This window comes from Aquila chrysaetos, chromosome 7 (genome assembly GCF_900496995.4).
Source record: "Aquila chrysaetos chrysaetos chromosome 7, bAquChr1.4, whole genome shotgun sequence".
Taxonomy (NCBI): domain Eukaryota; kingdom Metazoa; phylum Chordata; class Aves; order Accipitriformes; family Accipitridae; genus Aquila; species Aquila chrysaetos.
In genome coordinates, this window is record NC_044010.1 from 41,339,304 (window position 1) to 41,366,002 (window position 26,699).

Here is a 26,699-nt window from a genome sequence, read left to right on the forward strand (position 1 = left end):
TAATGAAGCAAAAAATTATTTTCTTTCTTTCCTTTTTTATTCCCCATTGAACATAGTTTTTGACAGTTTGCCTCCTGCACAATACAAAGAGACAATGAGCACTATACTTGTGTGGATCCAGCAGTCGGAAACTAAACTCTCCACGCCTCAGGTTGCGGTTGCTGAATATGAAATCATGGAGCAGAGACTCAGGGAGCTCAAGGTGAGTGGTCAGGCTGTGGGAAAAAAAGTCTCAAATGTAAAGTTTGGAGGAACAGAACCCTTAGTTGTCATGAGTCTGCTGAAGCTGATGGATCTTGAGTGAATTGTAGCCATTCGGGTTTTAGGCAAGGGCTTCAGCAGAGAGTGGATACTTACTTAGGATCGATTCCTAAAGTTAAAGGATTGAAAGTGTTCTTCACCATTGAAACCAATTTTATAAGATACCGAACATGTTAAGGAAAGGCTGTTGTTTGTCCCTGTGATATATAAAATATTCCTTTTACGATAGCTCTGGTAGTTAAATGTAGATTTAGCTCATTTCATTTTCCAGAGCTGACATGGAAACAAAAGCGATTTGCAAAATGCAGCACGGGCTTTGTCAGATTTCCTGTCAGATTTACAAGCAGACACACATGTGGAACAAGTTTTGCCAGAGGGTACAAACCTTCCCTGCATTTCAATGTTTGATATTGTTCTACTCTTGGATGGCTAATGAGCATGTTGTTTGGTGCAAGTAGTAATGGACATTCAGAAATAAGAAGTAGAATACGGGAAAAAAGTTAGTTGCAGCAAATTTGGGCTAAGAATTGCAAAAGTTTTGACTTATCAAAAACTTTAAATCATAGAAGCAGTTCTAAGTTTATTCTTTTTCTCCATGTATAGTCTCATTCTTTTTGAAAGTGTAATCATTAGGGCCATTGTCAATTCCAATCTCAAACTAATGAGGTGTACGTAGATCAGCGCTCTTAACAAGTATTAACACCTCTGGTTATATTCTCAGTTCAACTAAAAAAATCTACCTTCTACTTTGTGTGAGAAAAGCAATTCCAAATTGCTCAGTAGAATATGTCATTGGATGTTTTAGGAAAGGTGACCTACGTTTTTAGTTTTCAGTCCTTTCTTCAGCAGTCTCGCCTGTGTTTGTGAAACAAAGAGAATCGCCCGACACATGAATCAGGATACTATTTGCTTCTTATTCATAGGCTCTACAAAGTTCTCTGCAAGAGCAACAAAAAGGCCTGAACTATCTCAGCACAACTGTGGAAGACATGTCCAGGAAAGCCCCTGCAGAAGTCAGCCAAAGATATCGATCGGAGATTGAGGTGATCCTTGGCCGCTGGAAGAAATTATCAGCACAGCTGGTGGAACATTGCCAGAAGCTTGAGGAGCTTATGACCAAACTCCAGCGATTCCAGGTTAACCAAACTTTTTCAGCCTCAACTACTATGTGGTGGCTTGTGGCTGTGGGACAGGCACAGAACGCATTTATACACCTCAAGAAAGTAACACCGAAGTGAAATATCAAAACAATACATAAAATATATTAAAATGTTCACTTGATTGTGGTGGGTCCAAGATTTTACTTTGAATTCTGATTTTGTGGCTGTTTCTGCCTATGTTGTTTCAATAGCAAAGCTTAACTTTGATTTCAGTGAAATTGCTACTAATATTCCTCTACTTATTTTTCATGCAGCTGAAGTAGCTGTAACCATATTGACTTTAATGGATTCACTTACCTAATTAAAGTCATTTGTAATACGGTAGTATCTTGGCAGCAGTTGCCAGAAAGCAGAAGTGTATATGACTTATACAACTGTGTGAATTTTCTGGTATTTAGAATGACAGCTTTGGAACCTTACGCTCTTTCTCTCATTGTGAGGATCTGCTATTTATACTTATTTATAAATCACATGTATCAGCATTACAGGGATGTCTATGACTTAGTTGTTATAAGATTTAAAATAAGTCCATTTTTAACATATTCCTTTTCTATTTCTATATAATTTCAAGGGACAGGTTTCAAAGGAATTCAGATCAACCAGTCACAAAAATGGAGAAAGTATTTTTAAATTTTTTTAATATCTTTTTCTCTCCTCACCCCCATGCAAATGAACACTTGCATACTCATGGGCAATATCACAAAGAAAATTCTGAAGTTTGAGGTCCTGCAGCCATACTCAAAGCTGTGTTCTCACAGCGTGTTTCTTCTCGGTGTTGTCTCTCTGTATTTCTTCTGTTTACAACTTCAAATATTTCTGTCCTTGGCTTTGGTTTGCTGGTAGTAGAACATTATTGGCTCCGTGTTGTGAATTATAATACAGTAGCATGTGAACTGTAATTGTTATTTTCAGCTTAATTCAATAGAGTTGTCTGGTCAGGAATAAATTTTCTGTCAAAGTATTCTTACACTTCTGCTTTGTAGAGGGAAAAAAACCTCATTATAGAAAAAAAGTAAGACATTTTATCAGTACTGTTTATAATTTAGCTAGTGAAATGCCACTTTGCTCTAAATTGTAGCTTTGGCTCCTTAGCTACCTCTCTGGCGTTTGAAGCTGGCCGTGAAATGAAGTTTAATGGTATGGTGGGATAACCTTGGCCAGCAGCTAGATGCCCCAGCTGCTCTCTCTCTCCCTGTCCTCAGCAGGACAGGGGGAGAAAATAGGATGGAAAAGCTCTTGGACTGAAAAAAAGACAAGGAGATCACTTACCAGTTACCATCATGGGCAAAACAGACACAACTTGGGGAAAATTAAAATAGATTTGTGTAGTGAGAAACAAAGAAATTAAAACACCTCTCCCTCTCCCTCTTTTTCCTAGTCCGCACTCCATTGCTTTACTCGTCTCCTCTCTCGCCGAGGGCCGCAGGGGAACGGGAGCTGCGCTCGGGCCGTACCAGCTCCTCTCTGCTGCTCCTTCCTCCTCACTCGCTTCCCCTGCTCCAGCGTGGGTCCTCCCACGGGCTGCAGCCCTTCAGGAAATACCTGCTCCTGTGTGGGCTCTCCATGGGCTGCAGCTTCCCTCAGGGCACATCCCCCTGCTCCGGCGTGGGGTCCTCTCTCCCCGGGCTGCGGGTGGAGATCTGCTCCCCTGTGGACCTCCCTGGGCTGCAGGGGGACAGCCTGCCTCACCGTGGTCTTCCCCACGGGCTGCAGGGGAATCTCTGCGCTGGCACCTGGAGCACCTCCTCCCCCTCCTTCTTCACCCACCTTGGGTTGTTTCTCACTTTTTTTCCTCTCCTCCTTTGCTTCTCTGGCGTTTTTGCCCTTTTTTAACTATATTATCACAGAGGTGTCACTAGGTGACCATGGGCTCAGCTGTGTCCTGCGGTGGGTCCATTGGGGGCAGCTGGAACCCAATATAAGTAGGAAAACTGCAAAGCGGTTTTATCAGTGGTATAATGAAATATTTGCAATTGCCTGAGAAATTAAAACTTCTGTTTTCCCTCCCCCCCCCCCCCCCCCCCCAAATTTTCTGGATAGAAGTTTAGAGGTTCCCCCACTACTCCTAAAAGGAGAAAGTCCTGAACGTCATGACCATGCTGTGCGTAGAGCACGTAGTTTTCAAGCTATGTGAGCTATTGTTGCATACAAATCCTAGCCTTTATATTTATTGCTGAAGTCACTGTAGTACACAGTTAAAATAAAAGTCATTGTCTTTTCAACTCCTTGAATGACTTCTCTTCCAGACGATTGTTTTAGCTGTTGCAATTTATGGAATGCGTCAGCATGGGATACGATGAAATCAGTGTCAATAAATAAAATGCATTTACAGTCTGATTCAAAGTGCAAGTCATACATTCGATTTTCATTGGTAGCTGGAGACTGATCTCTTTTTAAGTAAATTTCATCAGATCTATATTTTGCAGCATTAATGAACTATACTTAAAGTATTCTTGTAAAGGTATTAAAGTTTCATCATGAAATATGATTCTGAACTGTTTTTACTGACTGATAATGGAATGCACAGTAGACACTTCAACAGTGTTTTAATAATTGCCATTCTGAAGTATACTGATAATTTTGGTATAATTATTTTTATTAATTCAGTTCATTTTCCAAGGTAGCCTGTTGTTATTAAATATATCAAGCACACTAGGCAAATGTTCCTTTTGGTTATCTATCGTAATAGTTGCTAAGGCATTTTTGTATACACTTTAGGGCACAGTCTGTATTCTAACAAAAGGTCTTTTTTTGTGCTTTAATTCAGCTTTTCAGCATATAATATCAATCTGTAGTTTGCTGTTGATGAAAACAGTTTGATGAACAAATGCTTTATAATTTTCCTTTCAAATTTTTGCCACTTATAATTTTTATTTTAACATCTGCATCTAATTGTTTACCTAAGGTGGCATTTTAAGGTACATTTAAGAGACATTTTTTAAATCTCATTCTACCTTTCAAGGTATTGGATGATCTATGAAATGTTGCCTGGGACTGGTAACATTCCCTCCCTTCAGGCATTTTGTGTTCAGCTTTTTTTATTTATTTATTAAAAGCAAATTACTGATTACAAATATTCAAGTGCTAGAAACAGTAACTAAATTACTGTTAGTTCAGAGACTAAGAGCCAGTCTCTGAAATGATTCATTGAGTCATTATATGATTTTAGTTTCTGAAGTGAATTTGTTTCAATTACTGTTTCAGTTACAATTTTTTTTTTTTTTCATTCTGAGTAGTAAGGGAGTTTTTCTGTGTTGTGTTCTGGTAAAGAAATAGGCAATAGAGCATGCAACTTCCAAAAGGAGCCTGAAATTGAAATTGAAGCACAGGAGGATTTGATAGGTGAACCTGAATTAATTTCCAATTATGAGTCATCTGAAGCCGTACAAGGAACCAATGAACACGCATGCAGCATCTAAACACAAATGATATCTGGAAGGCATAAACTTGAGAGCCAGAAAATTGCCCACTCATAGACACGTTAAACTTGGGCAAAAATGGTCAGAGTGCAGGCTAAAGAGTCGATGACAGTCCCAGATACAATTGGTTTTGCTTGTTTGCTGTGTTTGTATTTTTCGGACAGTTCAATAATCTTGAAATTACATTGCGATGAATTTTAGTCATAGTGCCAGGATGAGTTACGCTAGTGCCAGTCAGGTTCTGTGCAATGTAATAAAATGTCTTTTTAATAAACAGAACGACACTAAAACACTGAAGAAGTGGATGGCTGAAGTGGATGTTTTTCTGAAGGAAGAGTGGCCTGCCCTTGGTGATTCAGAAGCACTGGAAAAGCAACTTGAGCAATGTACGGTAAGTATTCCCTGCCTGCTTGGCAATTATTTGATTCTTCTCTGTGAGCCTAGCTTATACAGAAGTTACACAAATGATTACTGTTCCTAAAAATAAATCTGTGTTGTAAGGGGATTTTCTTCTTCAAGCTATTTGAACCTCCTGCATTTCCTGGGTTTGAAGGAAAATTCTGTTAAAAAATTGGGAACTTTAATACAGAGAGGAGGCATACAGTGACGGTATCATTATGTGTTTATAGCAGGAGCAAAACATCAAAGAGGGTACTTGCAGCAAATAAGTTAGTAGTCTTTTAAGATTACTGTTTATTTACTTTGTTGCATTTACAAACGTTGCATGTTTATTTGTTATAAGTAATCTGTGCCAGAAGATCTTTCTCCTGATCTATTATTCACACATTATTTACAAGCTTTTCTGACTGTACCGAAAGAACTTGCAGGTATTGTGAGTTATGTCCATTTTTTTTCTCACTACACTTACAAGTTCCAGGACTTTGTCCCAGCAGAGTTCTAAAGCATCATGAAGTATTGATACTTCCATCACAGGGTTTACAAATTCTTCTGCCTTTCCCAACAGAGTGTGTAAGTGCGGTGAATCTTGTAATCCATGATAGTCCCTGTCTATATGTTCAGTGGAATTTACAGGTTCTGTAAGTGTTCTGACAGGATGCGTAAATATTATGGAACATACATATTGATCTTGGAGAACTCCGAGCTCCTCAGACTTTCTCTCTTACCCCTTATTTAAATAAAAATGATTATAAATTATATAGGGCAGGTCTTATCTCTACAGAGTAGTAAGTTACATGTAACTCCTTTAGAATCTGTCACCTGAATTTATGAAGAGTTTGTACAAATATTAGCCATTACTGTCAAATATATAATAAAGCTACCAAAATCTTCATCATCTTTTATGTGTTTACACTTCCAGCCTTTTCCACTGCGTAGGAAGCCCAGGTAACATCTGCAGCACTGAAGAAGGCCTTAGGAAATAAAATTGGAAGTGGCAATTTAGAACTACCTCAGGGCTTAAATAATATTCAACCACAAATAGAATTCTAATAACTAGACATAACCAGAGAATATCACCCATCAGATCATTTTAAGGAAGTTACCAGGTGAATTACCAACCCAAGGGTAGTGCTGGCGTAGTTAATAAGGTGGCTGTTTTCCACCATTATGATGGGATGCTCTTTCACAAATGTGAATAAAAGATCTAGGCATTGTAATAGATATAATATATGCAATATACCTTTATATATGAGTGCATATATAGTATATACGTAACGTTTGAAAGTTACATAATATATATTTTTGCAAATAAACTTTATCTGATATAGCAGAGCTTACCATATTACAGCTGCTTATTCCTTTTTTATTTATTTTCGTAGTCAAGTCTGTTAATTGTGCTCATTTGACTGGGGATCTGGACCAAAGACACGTCAGAATCTCATGTAGACATGTTTTGATAGGGATAGCATATCTGAAAATTTGTGTGAATGCTGCTTGCCTGATCTTCTGCTCTTCCTTTAGGCTTTAGTAAATGATATCCAGACAATCCAGCCCAGTTTGAACAGTGTTAATGAGGTTGGGAAGAAAATGAAGAGTGAAGCAGAGCCAGAATTTGCTTCCAGAATAGAGACAGAACTAAAGGATCTCAATGTTCAATGGGAACACATTTGCCAACAGGTATCAAGTCTCCTTCTGTGACTGGTTAATTTTAAATTCATAATCAGGTTTCTCATTGGCAGAATTTGTCTTTCGATACATATCCAGTAGGTATGAAACAGAATTTAGACATATTTGGTTCACATTAATTAAACTTGTATTTTAGGAATTTTATTTACCATGTAGCAATGCATGTGAAGTATATTTCTTTATATTATAATACAATATCTTACTATTTTTATAACAAAGTTATATACTAATATCTTAGATCTTAACAGCAATGTAATTTATGGCTCCTGCAAAACTAGCTTTCTGGAAGCGGTATATAGGCATTTGCCAAAAAATCCAGTTCTGTATTTAGCGTTACATTTTCTTTTGCATCATTGTACTCACGTGTCATTACTCTAGAAGAAATAAGACACTAAAGCAGTGAAGAGTTCAGAATTCAATAGCTTGGAATTAAGAGTATGTGCTCATATGCATGTGTGTAAATTACAGTCTCCAATGGTCACACGAATTTGAGAGAATGGGCCATAACAGGAAAGGACCATTCTTTTGTTTTAAAGACATTCTTAATAAATAATTTTACGGATTAAGGAAGCTAAAAATTACTATTATTTCATTGGTGGCATTTGGATTCTTTATGATAGTTCAAAGGAAACATCTCATTTTGTATTTTTTTTTCTAATTGTTCATTCTGTTTTCTACCTTTTTAGCGTGTATTTTTACCTTTCAAGGTGGTCTAATGCTTTCTAAGATTTTTATTCTTCACTTTACATGTGAAAAATAGCCTCTGTATATTGTTCAGATAAACAGTTATCAAAAAAGTTAATCTTTGAAATCTGTAAGACATTTTATTGATCCAGTTCTGTAGTCTTTCCCATTTGACTAATGTGGAGTTTTTAATTGCTTCTTTTTGTAATATTAATAAACTTGATATCTTTGCAGTTCTCTCACAGAAGTTTCAAGTGATGCCTTATGAGTTGAGAAGTCTGTTACAGTTGTCTTCTGACTTTCCTGAAAATTTGCCTGTAATAGTTCCATTCAATACGCAGCACAAATTATTGCCTCTCAGTGGGCATTTCTAACACGACTTCTTCAGTAATAGCTATTAAAACACATGAGCAGTGAATACAAAAATCAGTTTGGTCTGTGGGGATTTCTTGAAAGGATTTGGAAAGGTCAGCTGGAGTTGATGTACGTGCAGTTGGTATGACTGTGAGAGCTGACAATTGGCATTCGGATGCTCTTTCCAGGTGATGGGAGAATACCCTCTTCTGGTGCTGTAACGGAGGAAGAGGCAATTTTGCAGGGCCACATATGGTTCTGCTTTGATACTTATTGAACATCACCTTTTTAGTGTTACTCTATTTTGTTCTGTAAAACAACATTTATGTAGAACAACATTTATGTTTAACAGCCAGTCCTGAAGGATGAGTAACAAAACCAGTAACAGTCAGAAACTAAGACCAAATACTAAGACACAATTCCTCCTGATGCTACTGAAAATAACATTTACTGAAGTAGCATCACAGTGCAGGATATTGGAGTGATCAGCTCTGCAAGCCCAACTCTGAAAAATGGCACCAGTACAACTAACTGGTTTTGTTGCAAACTTCTTTATACCATTGAAAAATGGCTCAGCCAATGGCTGAATCAGTTATGGACAATTTTGATAAGTTGATGCACAATTCATAGAATCGTTTGGGATGGAAGGGACCTTAAATATCATCTAGTTCTATACATGAGCTGTATGACATAAGTTATATGACTGCTATATAGTGATTGGCAAAGGATTTAACAAAAGTATTTTTCCCTTTAAGAGAAGTAGTTTCTTCCAGTAGGAGATTCCTTTTTCACTTACCTATTTTTAGGATATACACCTTTCTGAGGGATTCAATAATGACTTCGTCAGTAGAAGAAAGATAGGCATATTGCTTTATTCTCTAGCAAGTTGCATTCAAACTGGTCTGAAGGTCATCTGACTTTATAGCTCAAGAGCCTCTGGTTTCATCCTTGGATGCACTTTCAAGGTCTCGTGTGGTTGTTCTTTTTACATCTTTTAGAAAATAGTCCCTGGGTGATGTTTTTTTCAATTTGTTTTCTGATGACCTCAGCATATGGTGTAGAGTGCTGTTCTAGGATTATTGAAAATTTGTTCTGCGTAGCAATGACTCACTATAAAAAGGATGTATGCACATGTGTAATGCTTTCGTGACTACCTATTATTAATATCTATCTAATTACTTGTTAACATCTGCCTAATTACAGCAATGTTATTAGTATAGGATTTAATTTGGTTCTTTTCAGGCTAAAATATTGTCATGTTTGTACAGTAGCCTTGCTCCAAGTACCATGTAATCTCTTCTTTCTTAAAGGCCTATGCTAAGAAGGCAGCATTAAAAGGTGGTTTGGATAAGACTGTGAGTCTCAGAAAGGATTTGTCAGAGATGCATGAATGGATAACGCAAGCTGAGGAAGAATATCTGGAAAGAGATTTTGAGTATAAAACACCTGAGGAATTACAGAAAGCTGTTGAGGAACTGAAGGTAAAAGATGAGCTAATTCCTCGAGCTGTGTTTAAACTCTTTCTGAAGCTTTCGTTGTAGAGAAAGTCTACTCTCTCTTTTAGGAAAGTGCCTTTTGACATCTACTTGTTAGCCTAAAATTTAAAGTAGTAGGTGGCTTGAAGTAATTTCTATTTGGAATATATTGGAAGATATTTAATCTTTCACAATACTGCAACGCTTTTTTTTCTCTGCTTCATTGGATACTTGATTTTGATCCAGCTTCAACATTCTTTTACATAAGGAATAATTCCTAAGATTCAGTTATTAGCAACAGTTAACTGATAGAGTGAAATCAGGTTTTTTGCCTTCTCTTTGTATTAGAGACAGAGAAGAAAAAAGATTTAGGGCTTCAGGATGCATGTTGATATGTACTAAGTATGCATGATTTATTATTTTTTCAATACAGCAATATAGGAACAGCATATTTTAGCCTCAGTAATGTTTCTTTCATGTGGGATGAATATGGCCTGTGGACAAAAACACTAATATACTCTTGCTCAGCCACTGGATGTGAGCTTGATTTTTATTTCAGAAGTGAATTGTTTGGTCTGTGCTATTCAGGAAGCCAGGTTATATGGCCTTAACAATCTATCCAACACTTTGTTTGCAAACTCTTTGTTGTCCATAGGGTTTTGCCAGTGTTTGAGGGTATCTGACCATGCAACTGATGATCTCTTTATTTACTGGCAGAAATGACTTGATGGCAGTCAGAATATACAGAATATATGGAGATATGTGGAACAAGTTCAATTCATCGTAAATGAGACAAATATATCAAAAGTAAACATCTGCTCTAGAGATACAGTTCTTTTTTAGTAATTAAATAACAAAACTCACATTTATACATTGCACCGCATAATAAAACAGGTAAAATGTACGGATTTCGACACAACCCCCATGATGGATTTCCTAGTGAATATTCTGTGCTTCCAGGTGAAGTACAGGTATGTCAAACTGTGACACCTCGACCTATGCAAATAACCAGATCATTTGTCATGCATCCCTTCACCTGCTCCTGGTGATCCTTTCCCTGAAGGCTTGCAGCCACCTCTCCTGTCACACAACAGGCAAAATCTGGACCAGAATTCATTGTGATCCCAATTATTCTGGTTCATGGACTTCCTCAGACCCAGAGAGAAAGAAGGTTGTCAGGAACAAGGTTTTGTTTTAATATTTTCGAGCCAGGGAGTTCTCAGCTTAAATTCCTGCAAAGACCAGTACACGCTGATGACACTCTGTATACCATCCCTCTGTTTCCAGTACTGGTATGTCTCCAGTCATAGACACGATCCCATTGTAAGCCCTCAGAGGAAACAATGCTAGGTATGACAATCTTATTAATGAGATGGCATAACAAGGGGGAGAGTAGCAAAAGGTGGAGGAAGAAAGTTGGGCATTGGATTGATCAGTTGTTTCTGGTTACACTGACTAAAACAGGGAAAAGGTGGCAGGTTGGTGGATCCTGATCATTTACATAGGATTTGTTAATTACTGGGTTTAATTCACCATCCATTTGTGATTCTCTGTGTTCCATGGATCTTTGTATTTCCTATGTCTGTCCTTTATTAAACATCTCTGCCTAGGGTCTAACACAGAAAGTGCTGTTTAGGAGGATGCTCCCTTTTCACTTTATCCTCTGTTCATGTTAGGTTAATGTTCACTGGCAGTGAATAATGGCACTGATTTTTCTGCCTCTGTAAAGTAAAAGAGTGAAATCAACATTAATGCTCTGATAAAAGTGTGAAATATACACTGGAGAAAAATTATTTCCGCAATTTCTCTTTAAATGCAGGTTAATGACAGTGGCAAGGAGAGGAAAATCAGACAGAATTATTTTCTTTTTTTTCTGTCTTGCTGCTTTTGATTGTACCTTTAAACCTGGGTACATGAATTTGTAACACAAAAGATTTTTTTTTTCTTTTTTTCATTTGTGGTTCATGAGGTATTATGGCAAAAGTATTTTGAGCATTTCTTGGAAAAAAAATACTGAAATGTTTTACTGTTCTGGGAGCTCCAGAAAACTAAATCGTTGTGTGATGTTAAATTGTGTTGAGTATTGTGCATTGGCAACAAAATGGAAGAAAAGGGGGTTGGGTGTCAGAAAGTCTGAGAATTAAATGGCTCTTGGAGTTGTTTTTTTGTTGCGGGGTTGTTTGGTTTTTTTTTTCTCTCTGACTTAATTCTGTCAGAGAGAATTCTAATAGTTATTAAATTTCCTTCTTAAACCCAGACTACAACTTTCTTTTTTTTTTCCAGAGGGCAAAGGAGGAAGCGATGCAGAAAGAAGTAAAAGTGAAGCTTATTACTGATTCTGTGAATAATTTTATAGCAAAGGCTCCACCTGCAGCTCATGAGGCTTTGAAAAAGGAGCTCGATGTTCTAATTACCAGCTACCAGCGACTCTGCAGCAGACTGAATGGAAAGTGCAAAACTTTGGAGGTTGGATATCTTGTCAGTCATTGTATTTATAGCCCTTCTAACTGCAAAAGTAAGGTAGAGAGCAAAGATGCGTTATCATATGGGATCATGAGTAGCCCAAGGCTCTCATCGCTTTATGAACCATATACCAAATACTACATGGTATGAGCCATATACCTGAATCTTTTTGAGAATCATATATGCTGGAGAGAAGCCTCAGACATGTCTCTTAGGTGGGAGACAGCAATGGCTGCTCAGGGTTCTTATCCCTCCTGAGATTAAGCCAAATATCTGGCTTCTGTAGCAACTCTGAGACGTTGTCTTCACCAGCTTCTCTAGGCTTCTTTCCTCCATGGCTAAGGATTTTGATTAAATGGCCCTGAAGCTGGACACGTGGTGTTATCTCAGCACAGGAGCAGCATTTGATCTGCTGGCAAGCTGAATATGTCTCATGCGTTTTGAGTTGACCCTGCCATTTTGGCCAACTCCACTACAGATTCTTGCCGTAGGACTGTTTGCGTATTATACAGTGGTCACAGTGAATTCGGTGTTATTTTTCCGTTGTGAACTAATTTGCGACAGCTAACTTTGTACAGGACGATCATATACCTGGGTAAAATTTATCTCCTCTCAATTTCACTGTGGAAAAAGTGTGTATTCTAAGCTGGTAATCTATATTTCCCCTGATCATTGATGTTGTTGTGTGAATTGCACTCTGGGAAACTTGATCTACAAACAGCCTAATGCATCTCAATAAAATAATTTCAACTTCTACTGACAAAAAAGGAACAATGAAAAGGTGATTTATGGAGAGTTTAAATGTTTTGCTTGTGTATAAAGTGCCATTTTTATCTGCTTATTTAAGTATCTTCAGGCACTGTAAAAATAAAATATTAGGCAATAATTTAATTCCAGGAGAATGAGAACATAATTTCATTTTACAACATTATGTTTATTACTCCAGCACTTAAGTGGTCTATAAATTGCACTAAATGTGGTTTAGAATTAATTTCCGTAGAGATTTCAGTCAGAATTTTTGAAAGCTGTTTTTTAGACATTTTATGAACCTGTGCTTTTAGTAATTAATATACAGAATATATAAGCAACCTAACTACATCTTGTAATAAAGACATAAACTTCTAACATGAGTCTTTAAAAATTCTGATAATTTGCATTTTTATATATTACAATAAAATTTTACAGAAAAGCCTATAAAGTGGATAATTCATGAGACGGAAGATTCAAGTTGTATTTTGTTTGCAGAAGTGATCACTCTTTCATGTTATCTTCTGTGGTTTACTCTGTTTAATCAAAATGTTTTGGTTGTGTATTATATTATCTGGAACATGTAAATACTGGGAAAAAAATCAACTCTAGGGCACTGTAACCATCAGATATCAACCATGTTGTTTTGGGCATGAAGCGTGCAATGTTTTCAATGTTTTAGTAAGTTAAAGTTAGTTGTGAGATTTTCAACCTCAATAAACTTTTTTTTTCTCCATCAGGAGGTATGGGCATGTTGGCGTGAATTATTGTCATATTTGGATGCAGAAAATAAATGGTTGAATGAGATTGAACTGAAACTCAAGGCAACGGAAAATATCCAGGGAGGTGCAGAAGAGATTTCTGAGTCTCTAGATGTAAGTGCTGACTTAAATAATATCACATTTATCATGTACTGATAAATTGTAAATCACATTACATTCAAAACAAATTATGAATCAACATTACATATGAGTAAGATGCAGAATATTTGGAAAGTCCTATGTTCTCTCTTGATTCAACAAATGAAGTTTTGAATTCAAATCCACCTAAGTGAAACAGAGTAATTAAATGTGTTATGCCTGATTTCATAGACAATTTTTGGTGACAAGAAAATACATGTTCTTAAAACATATGGCCTCACTTAAGCCAGTCAAAAAAATGCTGAAGCCTTCAGAGAGAGCAGGCTTTCATCCTAGCACTGCAACTCTGTTTATTATTACTTAATTTTTATTCATGGAACCTTTCAAATTTGTAGAAATTAAGTTAGTACTCTTAGTGGATCAAAATACAAAGCATTACATTGATAATGCATTTTTGCTGTCAAACTTTATCCATTCAGATAATGAAGCAAGTTTTTTATTTTTAAGTACACAAATACTCCCACTGAACTATTTGGGCATAGTCCATGTTTTTAAAATCAAGCACCCAATTTATTGCTTTGCAAAAAATCTTTCTTTGTTTTCAGTAATAAGTAGTACAGAACATTTGTTGTCAAGATGTGGGACATAAATATTTTTATCTTTTCTCTCTACTTTTATTGTGTATGAAATGTGAAGTTTCTTACATTTTTAAGGAAAGTTGTGATGGTTCTGTAGAATCTTATTTGCAGAAAGGAAAACAAACTACTTTTTTGGCCTTGTTTCAGTCTTTGGAACGTTTAATGAGACATCCAGAAGATAATCGCAATCAGATTCGGGAGTTGGCTCAGACTTTAACTGATGGTGGAATCTTGGATGAATTGATCAATGAGAAACTTGAGAAATTCAATACTCGATGGGAAGAACTTCAGCAGGAGGTATATTTAATAATTAACCTGTCTTCCCATTAAACAGCTGACAGTCTAGCACCATTAAAAAAAAAAAAAAAAAAAAAGTTATTTTGTTGGTAGAGTTCCTAAATAGTACACAAACAAAGACTTACTTCAGAAGTGGACAATTTGCATAGGTGTGGTGGGCTAATTCTGGTAGGTAGCAAAGCACCACATAGCTGCTCACTCACTCCCTACGTCTCTGTTGTGCAATGGGGCAGAGAATTGGAAAGGCAAAAGCGAGAAAACTCATGGATTGAGATAAGGACGATTAAATAAGTGAAAGAAAAAAAGGGAAAAGCAAGTGATGCAAAACGAATCTCTTGCCACCAGGAGACTAACACCCAGCCAGTCCCCCAGCAATGGCAATTTTGGCAAAACTGCCCCCCAACGCTCTTTTATTGCTGAGTATAGCTCTGTGTGGTACAGAATAGCTCTCTGGCCAGTTCAGCTCAGCTGTCCCGGCTGTGTCCCTTCCCAGCCTCTTGTCCACCCCCAGCCTCCTCGCTGCGAGGGGCAGAGTGAGAAAGAGAAGGCACCGTGCTCAGCAGTAGCTAAAACATCCCTGTGTTATCAACACTGTTTTGCTTACCGGTCTAAATCACAGCACCACACAGGCTGCTGTGAAGAAAATTAACTCCATCCCAGCCAAAACCAGTACAACAAGTAACCCTAAAATTCCAAAATTGAAGTGACCATCTAGTGGATTTAATCTTCAGTTGCATATTTAGAGATGCTTTCTCTGACAAAACTCTTACTGAGAAGCAAACTATTTTCAAAATTAAATACAGGAGTAACATTCTCTTACAGATATATTCTTTACTAAATAATAAATAAGAGTCTTTGTATCAATGAAAGATTTTATAAAGACACTTCAATATAGAAACGTGGTTAGCACAAGGAGAGTCAAATCTAGCAATCTTTGCTAGACTCCATGAAAAAAATTTTACTAATCCTTTGACAGATCCCACTAGTGGGACAGTATACTTTTTTGCTGTTAAATCAATTCAAAACTGTGATACTTGTGCATGAATATTTACTTTTAATACTAGGAGTTTATTTAACATATGTTTGTGTGCGTACTAATACAAATGTGTGTGTATGTGTATAATGGCAGGATCAAACAGAATTCACTAAGGAATTTTAAGACAACCAAAGGATACATAAGGAAATAGCTCAACTACTAGTAGCACACAAGTAACAAAGATGGGGACAAACTAACCAAACACAGAACAACCTTACAGGACAGACTAACAAGGCAGTTAAATTACAGAAGTATTCTGTGCAAATACATGAAAAATGAAACTCATGGAGGACTTCTGACTTCACATAGGAAACTGTAAATTTTGAGCTGACTGTTCCTGTTCAGAAGGAAGATCTTGGAGTTATGAAGAGAAATATCAGGAAGATATCAGCTCAGTACTCGGTAAAGATTAGAAAGAAATTATTAGGGAGAGACCTAGCAAAGGACACGGAGACCCTCTTTATGATTGGAACCAGAACATGTTCAAAGATGAGCTACAAAGACAGTCAAAAGTTACTCGGTTTCAGTGAGATAAACGATGCACAAGTCAAGATTTTGGGAAACCAGATGTGTTAGAATGATAACAATCTACCATAACAATGATGACGTTTTTGCTTCTTTCGCAGTGCTTGAAAGGTACTTGTTCTTGAAAAGAGTGGAAGTAAAAACACTACAGTAAAAACTAAGGAGCGGTCCTCAGCTGCTCTGAGCTTAAACTTGAAGGATGGGGACGGAAAGAGCCTGGTTCCCTCTACTAACTACCTGGTGGTAGTTCTGGTGCAGTGCAGGTGTTCACGTAGTCCCATATTGCTGGGCAGTGTCATAATAGAAAACTAAACATAACTTTCTGTATACCTGCCTTTTTTTTTTTTTTTTTTCCTTACATCTAACTTCTGTTTGAAAGCAGATACATTCCCTAGAATTCTGCTTCTTGGCATCTGTTGTTTTTTTCCTGACTTGGAGGAGAAAACTAGGAATATGCAGAGGGCTTCCAGTGTGTGAAAACAGGACTTTCAAATAGTCTTGCTGAGTCATGTATGAATACTATGAATACTATTCAGTCTTCACAGTAATAGGCATTAAATCAAAATTCATGCCAGCTGTAGGGGTTAAATGTGAAAGTACAACATGAAGATGTGTGAAATTCTGGAGAAAATTTGGATGAATATATAAGCAAAATAGAAATGTATTCACTGCTTTCCAATTTAATTTAAATATAGACAAAAAGGGGGGACAGCCCCCTCCTTATCTGAAAGCTTGATCTGATATTTAGTAGTCAAATACTAATAGTGAGATCTGTATATGAATAGAAGAGCTGTAAAGAAACTATTTCAATCGCGAGTCAGTCACACCGCTTCTTTACTGTATGATTTCTACAACAAAATGTTTTATTAATTTTTCCACTGGTCTCACACACTTTTTTCATAGATTCCTGACCCTGAATTTTCTGTGCTTTTTGTGTAGCTCTGTTGAAATCCAAACAGCATGCAGTCTCCTTGCATAAAAATACATTGCAGGCACATAACACTATTCAGCTTGTGTTCAAGGTCACTTCTACTTCAGACAGACTAATAGGCTATCCTAATGTGGTTAAGTTATTTATTTTTATTTGAATAATTGTGCAGGTAATTACCAAGACAATAAGCTCATGTGGGCAGAAACTGATATGTGAAATATTTAATCACTATTAATAAAGCAATCAAACCAAACCACTACCATATGAATGATGCCGCAAGACAATACAGCATTGCTACTGAGATAGAGATTAATTTTTAAAGGCAGATAATGGCTTTATGTTTGTATGCCTTATCTTCTTTAGTTAACAAAGACTGAGTGTGTTTAGTTTGCTTTTGAACATCTGGGGCTGATCGATAAGCGACATATACCCTATCTTTCCTTTTCAAGGACTGATTCACTTACAACTCTATATATTGGATCTAAAAAATACTGTTGCCTGAAGAACTTCAAGCTAATATTGCAAGTGGCTATCATCCCCTGTAATGCTGAAAGTGATTTACATCCTGTCCAGCAAACTTCAAAAATGTCAGCTAGATATTCTTGACTATGCTTGCAAAAACCTGTACAAAACATCACCGTTCAGATGAGCTTTACACTCGATTAGATTTTTATTCTTGGGGACTGTCTCTTAATTTCTTTTAGGACTCCCCTCAAGATTACCCTTTGTTTCTTTCAAAGAGCACACATTCATCATTTGACACAATTTTTCTGTTTTGTTCTCCTCTCAAGAGGAGGGAGAATTCTTCATGCCCCATCTCCACGTGATTGCTTTGAAGGCTGCTAAGAGGGCTGCTTTTACAAGTTCTGAGGCACCATCTGTCTGCAGTGATAACCTAAAGAGATAAAGAAGTCCTCCTTGGTATAGTTTGCAGTTTGGAATACAGTTGATCAAAGATGAATATCGCTTTGTGGCTGAAAGGTCAAATATTTGTAGGCGCTTACTTTAAAAACACGCTGTGAAATATTACTAGAATTTGCAGAAGAGTTAGTTCTGGCTTGGAGGGTATTAAAAATTCCTGGGCCCAAAATGAATGCTTTGAATGTTATAAAAGGTTTTTCTAGTTTAAGTCTAAACAGTAATCCACTCTGATTCCAAACACACAGCGGAGATTAACACATTAACAATTTGATGCAAAACGTACAGAGATGTTGTTGTATATCTCAGACACAGCCATTGTAATGCCAAGAATTAGGTTAAATTTTAAAGTAATTTAAACAAGTTAAGAAGGAATTTTAAAGTTAAAGTTTTCTAACTTTTAACTTTTTAACTTTACCCTGCAGTAACATTTCTCAATAATTAGAGAGTATAACTGAGCCAAAAAAGAGAGCTAACATATTTCTGCCTTTAACAGACCCATTTCCATGAGCTATAACGTACAAGCTAATTAATGATTTTGCTTCTGCGTTTTAAATAAATATACCCTGTAGTAAAAGTGCTAAAATTTTCAGAAGGTTTTGTTCTATTTTTCTCCCACAGCACAACTACTGAGTACTGCCTCAACAACAAAACTCCGCTTGGTTTTAACCATAAAACCCTAACCAACATCTTAGTAACTGCATGTGTGACTAATGTCATTAAATACGTGAAATGTATTATTTAAGGAAAAAGCGGCAATGTCTGTAAATATAGCTTTATAACATTCAACATCAAAGAATGAGCTATAGTCGTAAGCAACTCTTTGAGCACCTCCAGCTTTCCTGATATTTGATCGTCTCTCAGTGCAGCCTTTCCCTTAATATGGCATTTTATATGGATACTATGCAATGTTACCATCTCCTGCATTTACCATTGATCTTTGTTAAACTGTAAAAAGATTTATGCAATACCCCATATCATAAAAATGAAACGTTCTGCTTAATTATAAAAAATAACTAAAAATCTATAAAAAAACTGTAGAGACTTTAATAAAAAATTCAGTCCATGAATATTTCTTCTTTTCTCTTTCATTCTGATAGTGCCTAACAGCAGATTTTTTTGTTTGTTTTTATTTTCCTTGACAGCTGTCAACATTTCACTGGCTCAGAAATATTTAAACAGTTGGTTATTTTCCTGAGATTTCCTATTTAGCAATTAACTGTCAGACACTTCCCTTTAGAGACCAAAGCCTTCAGCTTTATTGACTATGATCTGATAGCACAGCTAGGGCTTCCTGTTACGTCCTCAGACCCATTTATACACTGTGACGTTAAACTATCTATTTCTTCCACAGAGGAATAGAAAAACCGTAATCTTTCAGCGGAAACAAACAAACAAACAAAAAAACCCAAACAAAAAAAAAAAACAAACAAAAAAACCCAAAACAAAACCCCCCAAAACAGAACACCATAAAATATAATTTTTTTTATGTTATAGGTATCTAAATTTTTGACTTTCACGTGTCTTTTAAAAATATGCATATATAGATTTTCACATGCACAGACATAGTTTGATGGACAAATTTGAAAGTCCTGTTTACAGATGTGTGTAGTATGTCTGCCTCTTTTTGTAAAGCCCTCTAATGCTTACCTCCGTCAGTAACTCTCTTTTCTACTGAAAGAGAGGCAGAAGCCTCCTCCATATTGTGGCATTCCCCTGATTGAATTGATAAATATTCTACAATGCGAGCGATAGTGCCAGGGCCCGACTGAGTGAACAGGATTAGGTTTTTGAGTCAGCTGTTGTGTACTGGAGAAATATCGTGCATTATACGAGCGTATTGTACCTTTTATAAGATTGTTGTGAAGGCTTTTTCGTTACATTTGTTGTGTGAATTGAACAGGGTCAGGGTAGAGGCTTGACTTTAGGTGAGCGTGCAGGATGGAGTCTGTTCCCAGCAAGCAATATGGACAAAAAAATTAAAGCAGCACCCGTTTATATCTGAGAAAATCATCACAACTGCGAAGGTGCCATTTCCCAGCATTTGGCTGTGTGGTTCTGCTCCCACTGCCAAAAAATCCTTCTCTTGTACCACTGCATTCACATCTTGCTCTGATATCATCCGTTCATTCATCTAAACTGTTCACGGTTTTTGGAAAAGGTGTACTTTCACCTCACTTGGAAGATAAAAAATATCGCTCAGGTTCTCAGGCTGTAATCACATTCTCTCTGAGGACAATGAAAGGGGAAAGTTTTGTCTTTGTGTGTGCGCATGTACATACTTACTTTGTGTGCACATAAAGATATCACAAGCATGCATATACATTTATCTGATTTCATATCTGTTTGAAATTCAGCCATAAAAATTCAGTCAGACTCAAGCAAGGATTTGTTGTAATTCTTTCTTAACTTATCTGCTTTAATATTTGATCAACGAGCTTGGGAATGTTTTAATTTTTCCAGTTGTGTTCTAAAACAGGATTTTGATATACATAGTTTTGCTGATATCAGCAGAGAGATGACAATTTTTCAATCACTGCATATTTGTCATAGAATTTTAAGACTTTTTGTGAGTTTCCATGCAGCGATAACTGTTTCATTGCATGCATGCAGGCTGCTCCTGAGGCTGGCAGCAAATTTATTTGTACTTAAGCAAGTGCCTAGCTGCAAACAGTAGTTAGCAAGGGTCAGAATTTAGCAAAGGTTCAAAGCTTCAACTATTGCTGTAAAAGTAGTTTTTCAGAAGGACTTAGCACCAAATTTGTGTCCAGTGTATTGAATTCTCCAGAAAGTGCAAGTGCTTATTTTAATGACTGATAAGAATGGAACTTTCTCTGCGTCTTGTTTTAAATGGTGATTTTTTTCTGAACGTCAGGACGCTGCAGCCCTTGGTATGAATGGACTATGTGTGTAGGTTAGTCCTGCTAGTTATCCAAAGAGATCGGTAAAGGCAGAGAGGTTTTCTTCCATGCTTCCAGAAGGATGCCCTTACCTGTGGGCTGTAGAAAGCTACTTACCCTGTTTCTGATCTAATGTGTCTTTCAATCTACTGTATAGTGATGGAAATGGAAAGGTAGGGAATGACTGTATCTTAGCCAGGCTTACAAATTAGTAGTAAGGATTTTTAACCCCGCTGCTTTGAACAGGCTGAGAACATTGTAATATAAAAATCTCAAATCAGATGAAGGTAAAAGTCATTTAAGTAGCGAGCCTTAGTACTGTACTGTGAAGTTACACTGTTTTAATGGTTCATTTGGTAGGGTAATAATACTTTAGTGGCTCAGATGCTTCCATTAACAGTGACAGCGTGGGTCTGATATGTAAAGCTGCTCAGTTCCCCAGAAGGTTCCTGGAACTGGCAGTGATACAAGATTATCTGATCAGCTGTTTTGAAATAGCACAAAGCAGCTTACAAACACAGATATAGTAAATACTGGTTGGATCCCTATCCTTTAACTAAGTCAAACAGCTAGCAAGAATGCTCACAAGAAATAATCTTTTCCATTTGTTAAATGTGAAGCTCTATAAGTATCTGAGCTCCGTGAAGAAGGTACAGATATATCAAATATTCTCACTGAATTGCTGAGAGAGATTTTTGTTCAAGGCAAGAGTTTCGTAATAGATATGAAATCAAATTAAAGTATAGCGGGCTCACCAAAGAGAAAAAAGTGTGATTTGACTTGAAAAATGACAGGACACCTAGCAATGTTATTTAAAGAGTGCTTGCTTTCTCCCTTCTCCTCTGATTCATGTCAAAGAAAGTTAGTCCTTTATTCTGCCGTCAGCAGTATGGCTGGGCTTGTACAGAGAGAAACTGTATTGCATTTGAGATTTTTGGTATTATTATGTGCTTTGTATAAAGCGGAAATTCTGCTAGGCAGAAGCTGTAGTCTAAGTAAAATATGACTCCACAGGTGGACACAATGACGGATGGAAGAAACATATAACATAAACTGTTACAAGTAATAGTTAAAGCTAACCCATTTATGTAAAGTGTTTAAATATAAGTGTGTTTTAAGGACAACTTGGAAGGAAAATTTATTATTCAGATTTGGTAAACTATAAAGTGAGCTCCTTTGAAAGGAAAGCATCCTCCTCAAAAAAGGATTGTGTAAAAGGTGATGGTAGGCAATCCACTGTGGCACTGGTGGTGGACTAGAAGCAAAAGTCAACTTCCTAGGCTAAAAGAGACTATGGTTAGACTGGTAAGAGATTGGGCAAGTCCACAGACAAGACAAGAAAAGGATCCGTCTCTTTTTTTTCCAGAGTAGGCATTGCCTCTGTTCCAGACAGCTATTTATACTTCATATAAGAGAGCTCCTTCTCAAGAGAGTCTTTATCCCTCTCACTTACTGAAGTGGATTGTCTCGGATGGGATTGTGATGACAGTAACCCTATTCTCAGTAAACAAAATCTCTTGAATTATATAATAAGACCAGGAGGACCGCTATGCCTCTAGAATGAAAGACGGCACGATCAGGATGGTTTTATTATGCAGCTTTGCCAACTACCACTCTGTATAGAAATTCTCAATGCATGCATTGGTTTTTCAGGGTCCTACATTTTTTAGAATTTGTCTGTACAATCTGGGGTTTTGTTTGTTTGTTTGTCTCTTACTGAAAAGAACTGAATGGGTGGCAAAAAGATGCGCAACTTATCGTACAAAAAGGTGGATGAGCACAAGTCAGGAGTACTATTTTTGATTCTTAGCCTGCATTCTCTGAAAAAAAAAAAAAAGTGGGAAAAAATGTATCATATGCATTATTACTGTGACTATTGATAACACTGTCATTTTTTTTTAGGCTGTGAGAAGACAGAAGAGTCTTGAACAGAGTATTCAGTCTGCCCAGGAGACTGACAAAACCCTCCGCTTAATCCAAGAGTCTCTTGCTGTTATTGACAAACAGCTAACAGCCTACATTGCAGACAGAGTTGATGCAGCACAGGTCCCTCAGGAAGCACAGGTAACTTATAAACAGGTTGAACTGGTGTGCTTACTGGTTTTCTCAATCAACCGAAGAGTGTTTGGTTGTCCGTTAATAACAGGGATTTGCAACATGATCAGTGTGAAAGTGCAAGTAAATTTTAGGTAGGATTACTTTGAGAAGTTCAAGCTAATCTTCTAGTAAAGTCAAATTTTTCTTCTGATTTATATTATATACCTGTCCAGAAGATGTAAAGAACTATAAATGTCATGGAAGACTACGCAATAATTTTAAAATGACAAAGGTAAACAATGTGACTCTTTAAAATCCAGTTCCCATCCTAGAAAGAAGAAACTCATCATCTTCATTACTCTTAGATGGCTCTTTTACAAAGGTGATTACGTGGTCTAGGGATTGTTACTAAATTATTGAAACATAGACAACATTGTTAATTATTTCATGATGTGCACATAAATGTGCTTATATTTCAATTTTTACAGCTCATGTAATTTTAACAGAAACAGCTTTTCCCATTCTTTAGAAATGGTCTGTTGAGCCTTTGAAATAAAAATGTACATCTAATTCTCATTTTTACTCTTTCATTCTTTCTTCTGTAACATCTGCTTTACTGCAGCATTGAAATGGTAAGAATACAAATTAAATAAAACCAAACATCTCTGGTGTAAAATTACTAATAGTTTACAATATTATGTACAGCAACTTTTCTGTAAATTACAGCTAAATTTAGGAAGTCAGATTACAAAAGTAAACAAACAAACAAAAATTGCCACAGGGAAATTGAAAACAAATGCTTTAGAAGGATTTTAGAAGAGGCATTCAAATGTGTTTTTTCTGGCATGCCTATAGAGTTTTAAATCATTCTAAAAAATGAGTTTCTTGTATGGAGTAGCTTAGATGATCTTAAATATATTCCAAGCTGAATATATGTAGCCCTGAAAATCATGTTTTCTCTCCTTTAAAAATAAAGGTTTCCATGTCTTTTGAATTAAAATGTAGATAGATGTACCTTTCAGTTGCTTTTCTATAGTGTGTGTGCTTGCAAGTACATGCAGATATTTTTGTGTGTGTGTGTATAAATTAAGAAAGTTGTATTTAGAAAATAGGATCGTATTTGCGTTCACTCTTATTTTGAAACTGATTCTAATTTATTTGCTTCTAACTTCTGTCAGTATAAGAACAGGATCAGATTCAGACGAATTATTGTTTCAGTTTGAATCCTAAGCTATGTTAGCTATTGGTTGACTCTTTTGAATTATTTTTCTCCTTCCTTGAAATATGAATAACGTAAACAATTTTTTCATTAAATAGGATACGAATCAGCATTTGTTAAAGATGTATCAGCTTAATTTCTCATCTTGTAATTATACAACTCTAATACATAAGAAAAAATTGATAGGAAAGTGTGCTTTTTTTTCTGGTGTGTTTGGACCCGTACATTGTGGCAATTTTTGGTGGTGCTTCATATATCCCGTGGATGCATCTGGTTTATGCGCGGCCTCAGGTACCTTATTGGCAATGATTACAGACTGTGTAAAAGGAAGTAATTCAGAACTTCAACAACTGAAGCAGCACAAAACTCAACCAATTAGCACACTTTCATGGGAAAATTTCAGCTCAGTTCTTTTGCAGAACTTGGTTTTGTTCTTGAGATTTTATTATCTGATGTCAAGTTCACCTGATTATACTATATCCACTGTAGGAAAACCAGCATAGAGGCTGCTGAGTTTTTCCCTTTCATGTTTTTATTTTAAGATGCCAGTGGGACTTAATGAAAAAAACTTAATTAACGACTGAACAGATTTAACGCAAATATTGAAGTTCTCTGAAGTTCAGTCGTGAAGTTCTTTAAAATCCTTAGAGGGAAAGGGAGTAAACAATCAATTTTACGCGGGTAAATATACTGAGCCATTCCTTTAGTGAAGGGCCATGCCAACCGGTGGCAGAACAGGCACACAGTGAATGACCACATCTCCTGCGGAGCTTCTGCTGGCACAGCTCTCTTGTAGAGCTGAAAACAGTTCGTTCATATAAGATACCCTACAATAGCGTCTGCACAGCTGGAATGGGAATCTTTCAGTCAGTAATGTTGGCTTCCGGGCAGGGGTCAGTTTATCCATGCTGAGGGATTTAGCAAACTGTTCGGCAATACGTGTTGCATTTGTAAAAGAACATACGGGAGAATTTATAATCGGGAAGCTGTTGAGGGTTTGGGAGCTCTGCGTGTTTGCTTCAAAAATTCAAATCCATTTAGAGCATTGATAGGAGGAATAATCTTTGGTTCAGCTGATCAGAAATGAATCTGAGAAAACAAAATTATATTTAGATTCTCTTTTTAAATGAAAGGATCAGTTTAGTTTGTTCAGAAAGTTGACAGAAAGAAAGGGGAGTTAAGTATGTGCTGTTCAACTTCTCCCTTGGATCATTTTTTGAATGTAAATTCTATGTGCTTCTTACTCCACCATGTGGCACTGAGAATTCAATGCTAGAGAGCCACTGCCACCCAACTCATTTTGAGTACAGCTAAAGATGCTGTATTCGGACAAAACAATCCAACAGCAACCGCACAGATAAATCAGTTCAGACTCCTCGAGGTGTCATGATGAAAAAAGCTGGAATGAGATAAAGTCTAAAACAATATTTCAGAAGGAGAGATAATTTGTTTGTATGCTTGATCTCATGGTCCCAACTGAAGTCTCTAGTTTCTCTAAATTTACCAAGAAAATACAGGGAATGAAGTCATTGTCACAAGAATTTGCCAGTTGCTGACTTTTTTCCAAGTACTTTTTAAATGACAGGAAGAAGATAAATCTGTACTGAAAATATTACGTTTATATGACAAAATAGTTTTCAGATAATTGTTTGTAGCTTTGTTATTTAATAATTTCTGGTGGGAGAGACAATCTCTACTTTGTACTTCTGTTTAGTCTGAGCGATTACATGGGGGGTTTTATATTATGGGACAGAAAATACACTTCCTTCACTTCTCATCTGCATGTGACAAATCGCTTGTCTGTTGTTCTCCCTGTAGACTTATGTAAAATGCAATGGGGAGTATAAATGAACAACACCGTTTCTGAGAAAAGCAAAAGAAATATATTTTGCCTTTTCAATTAAACTCCTTGAATAATTTCAGTTCTGTAGTGATAAGCACTACATGCCTGACTATTTTCTAAGTGAAAATTGTTATTAACCTGTTTTTAAAATATCGTTGTGCTATGTTCAAAACCCAAGTTAACATGACGGTATAATGGCAGAGTTGTTCAGTTGTTCAATGTGTTATTTGACAAGAATAATGCCATGCTTCATTGCCTTCAGACTAATATTTTGGGACAAAGAATTCACAATTGTCTACTTAGTAAAATGTCTAATGTTAAAGGTATTTACACTTACTTTTCCTTTGCTGGAAATTGTGAGAATTATTTTGTTCAGCCATGTGTAGATCAGTGGTCAAAGTGGGAATAGCTGATAAGCGTTACTCAGAAGTGCAAGCTTACTTTTTGTTATGTATTGAGTATCCGTGCAGATTTCTGTACTATACAGGTTCTCACACTCTACACATCTCCATAGGATCTGAACACTGCATTAACTGTGTTTTAACTGCGTCTGTCATGTTCAACTTATTCAGTCTTGCCTTGTCAATCATGTTTCTATCCTCTGACAATTTGTTCTTCTCCTTTGGACTCTTGAGTTAATCTTTCTTGAATCGTAGTGTCCAAAACTAAGTATGCTGTTGTTGTTGAGACTTACTTGTATGTCATTCCTGCTACAAGATCATCTTCCATATGTATTATAGGCTTTTCTTATTTTTTTGCGAAGGTGTGACATCATTGACACATACTCCTTTTGTACTTTTAAAGATGGGTACTTCAACTTCATTTTTCTAATCTGGTACTTTGTTTA

The 26,699-nt window shown here is 36.6% G+C and overlaps 1 protein-coding gene across 23 annotated transcripts in view; it reads left to right on the forward strand.

The window, feature by feature from the left end:
• Window positions 1-26,699, forward strand: part of DMD (dystrophin) — a 1,198,278-nt gene that overhangs the window by 454,922 nt on the left and 716,657 nt on the right. For 17 of the 23 annotated variants that reach the window (XM_030020819.2, XM_030020811.2, XM_030020812.2 and 14 more), the window contains 9 exons: window positions 57-202; window positions 1,185-1,397; window positions 5,118-5,231; window positions 6,761-6,916; window positions 9,274-9,444; window positions 11,722-11,904; window positions 13,389-13,523; window positions 14,294-14,443; window positions 22,656-22,817. In XM_030020819.2, coding sequence (XP_029876679.1) covers window positions 57-202; window positions 1,185-1,397; window positions 5,118-5,231; window positions 6,761-6,916; window positions 9,274-9,444; window positions 11,722-11,904; window positions 13,389-13,523; window positions 14,294-14,443; window positions 22,656-22,817 — 1,430 coding nt within the window. The other 6 variants (XM_030020835.2, XM_030020824.2, XM_030020825.2 and 3 more) reach the window with 5 other exon arrangements.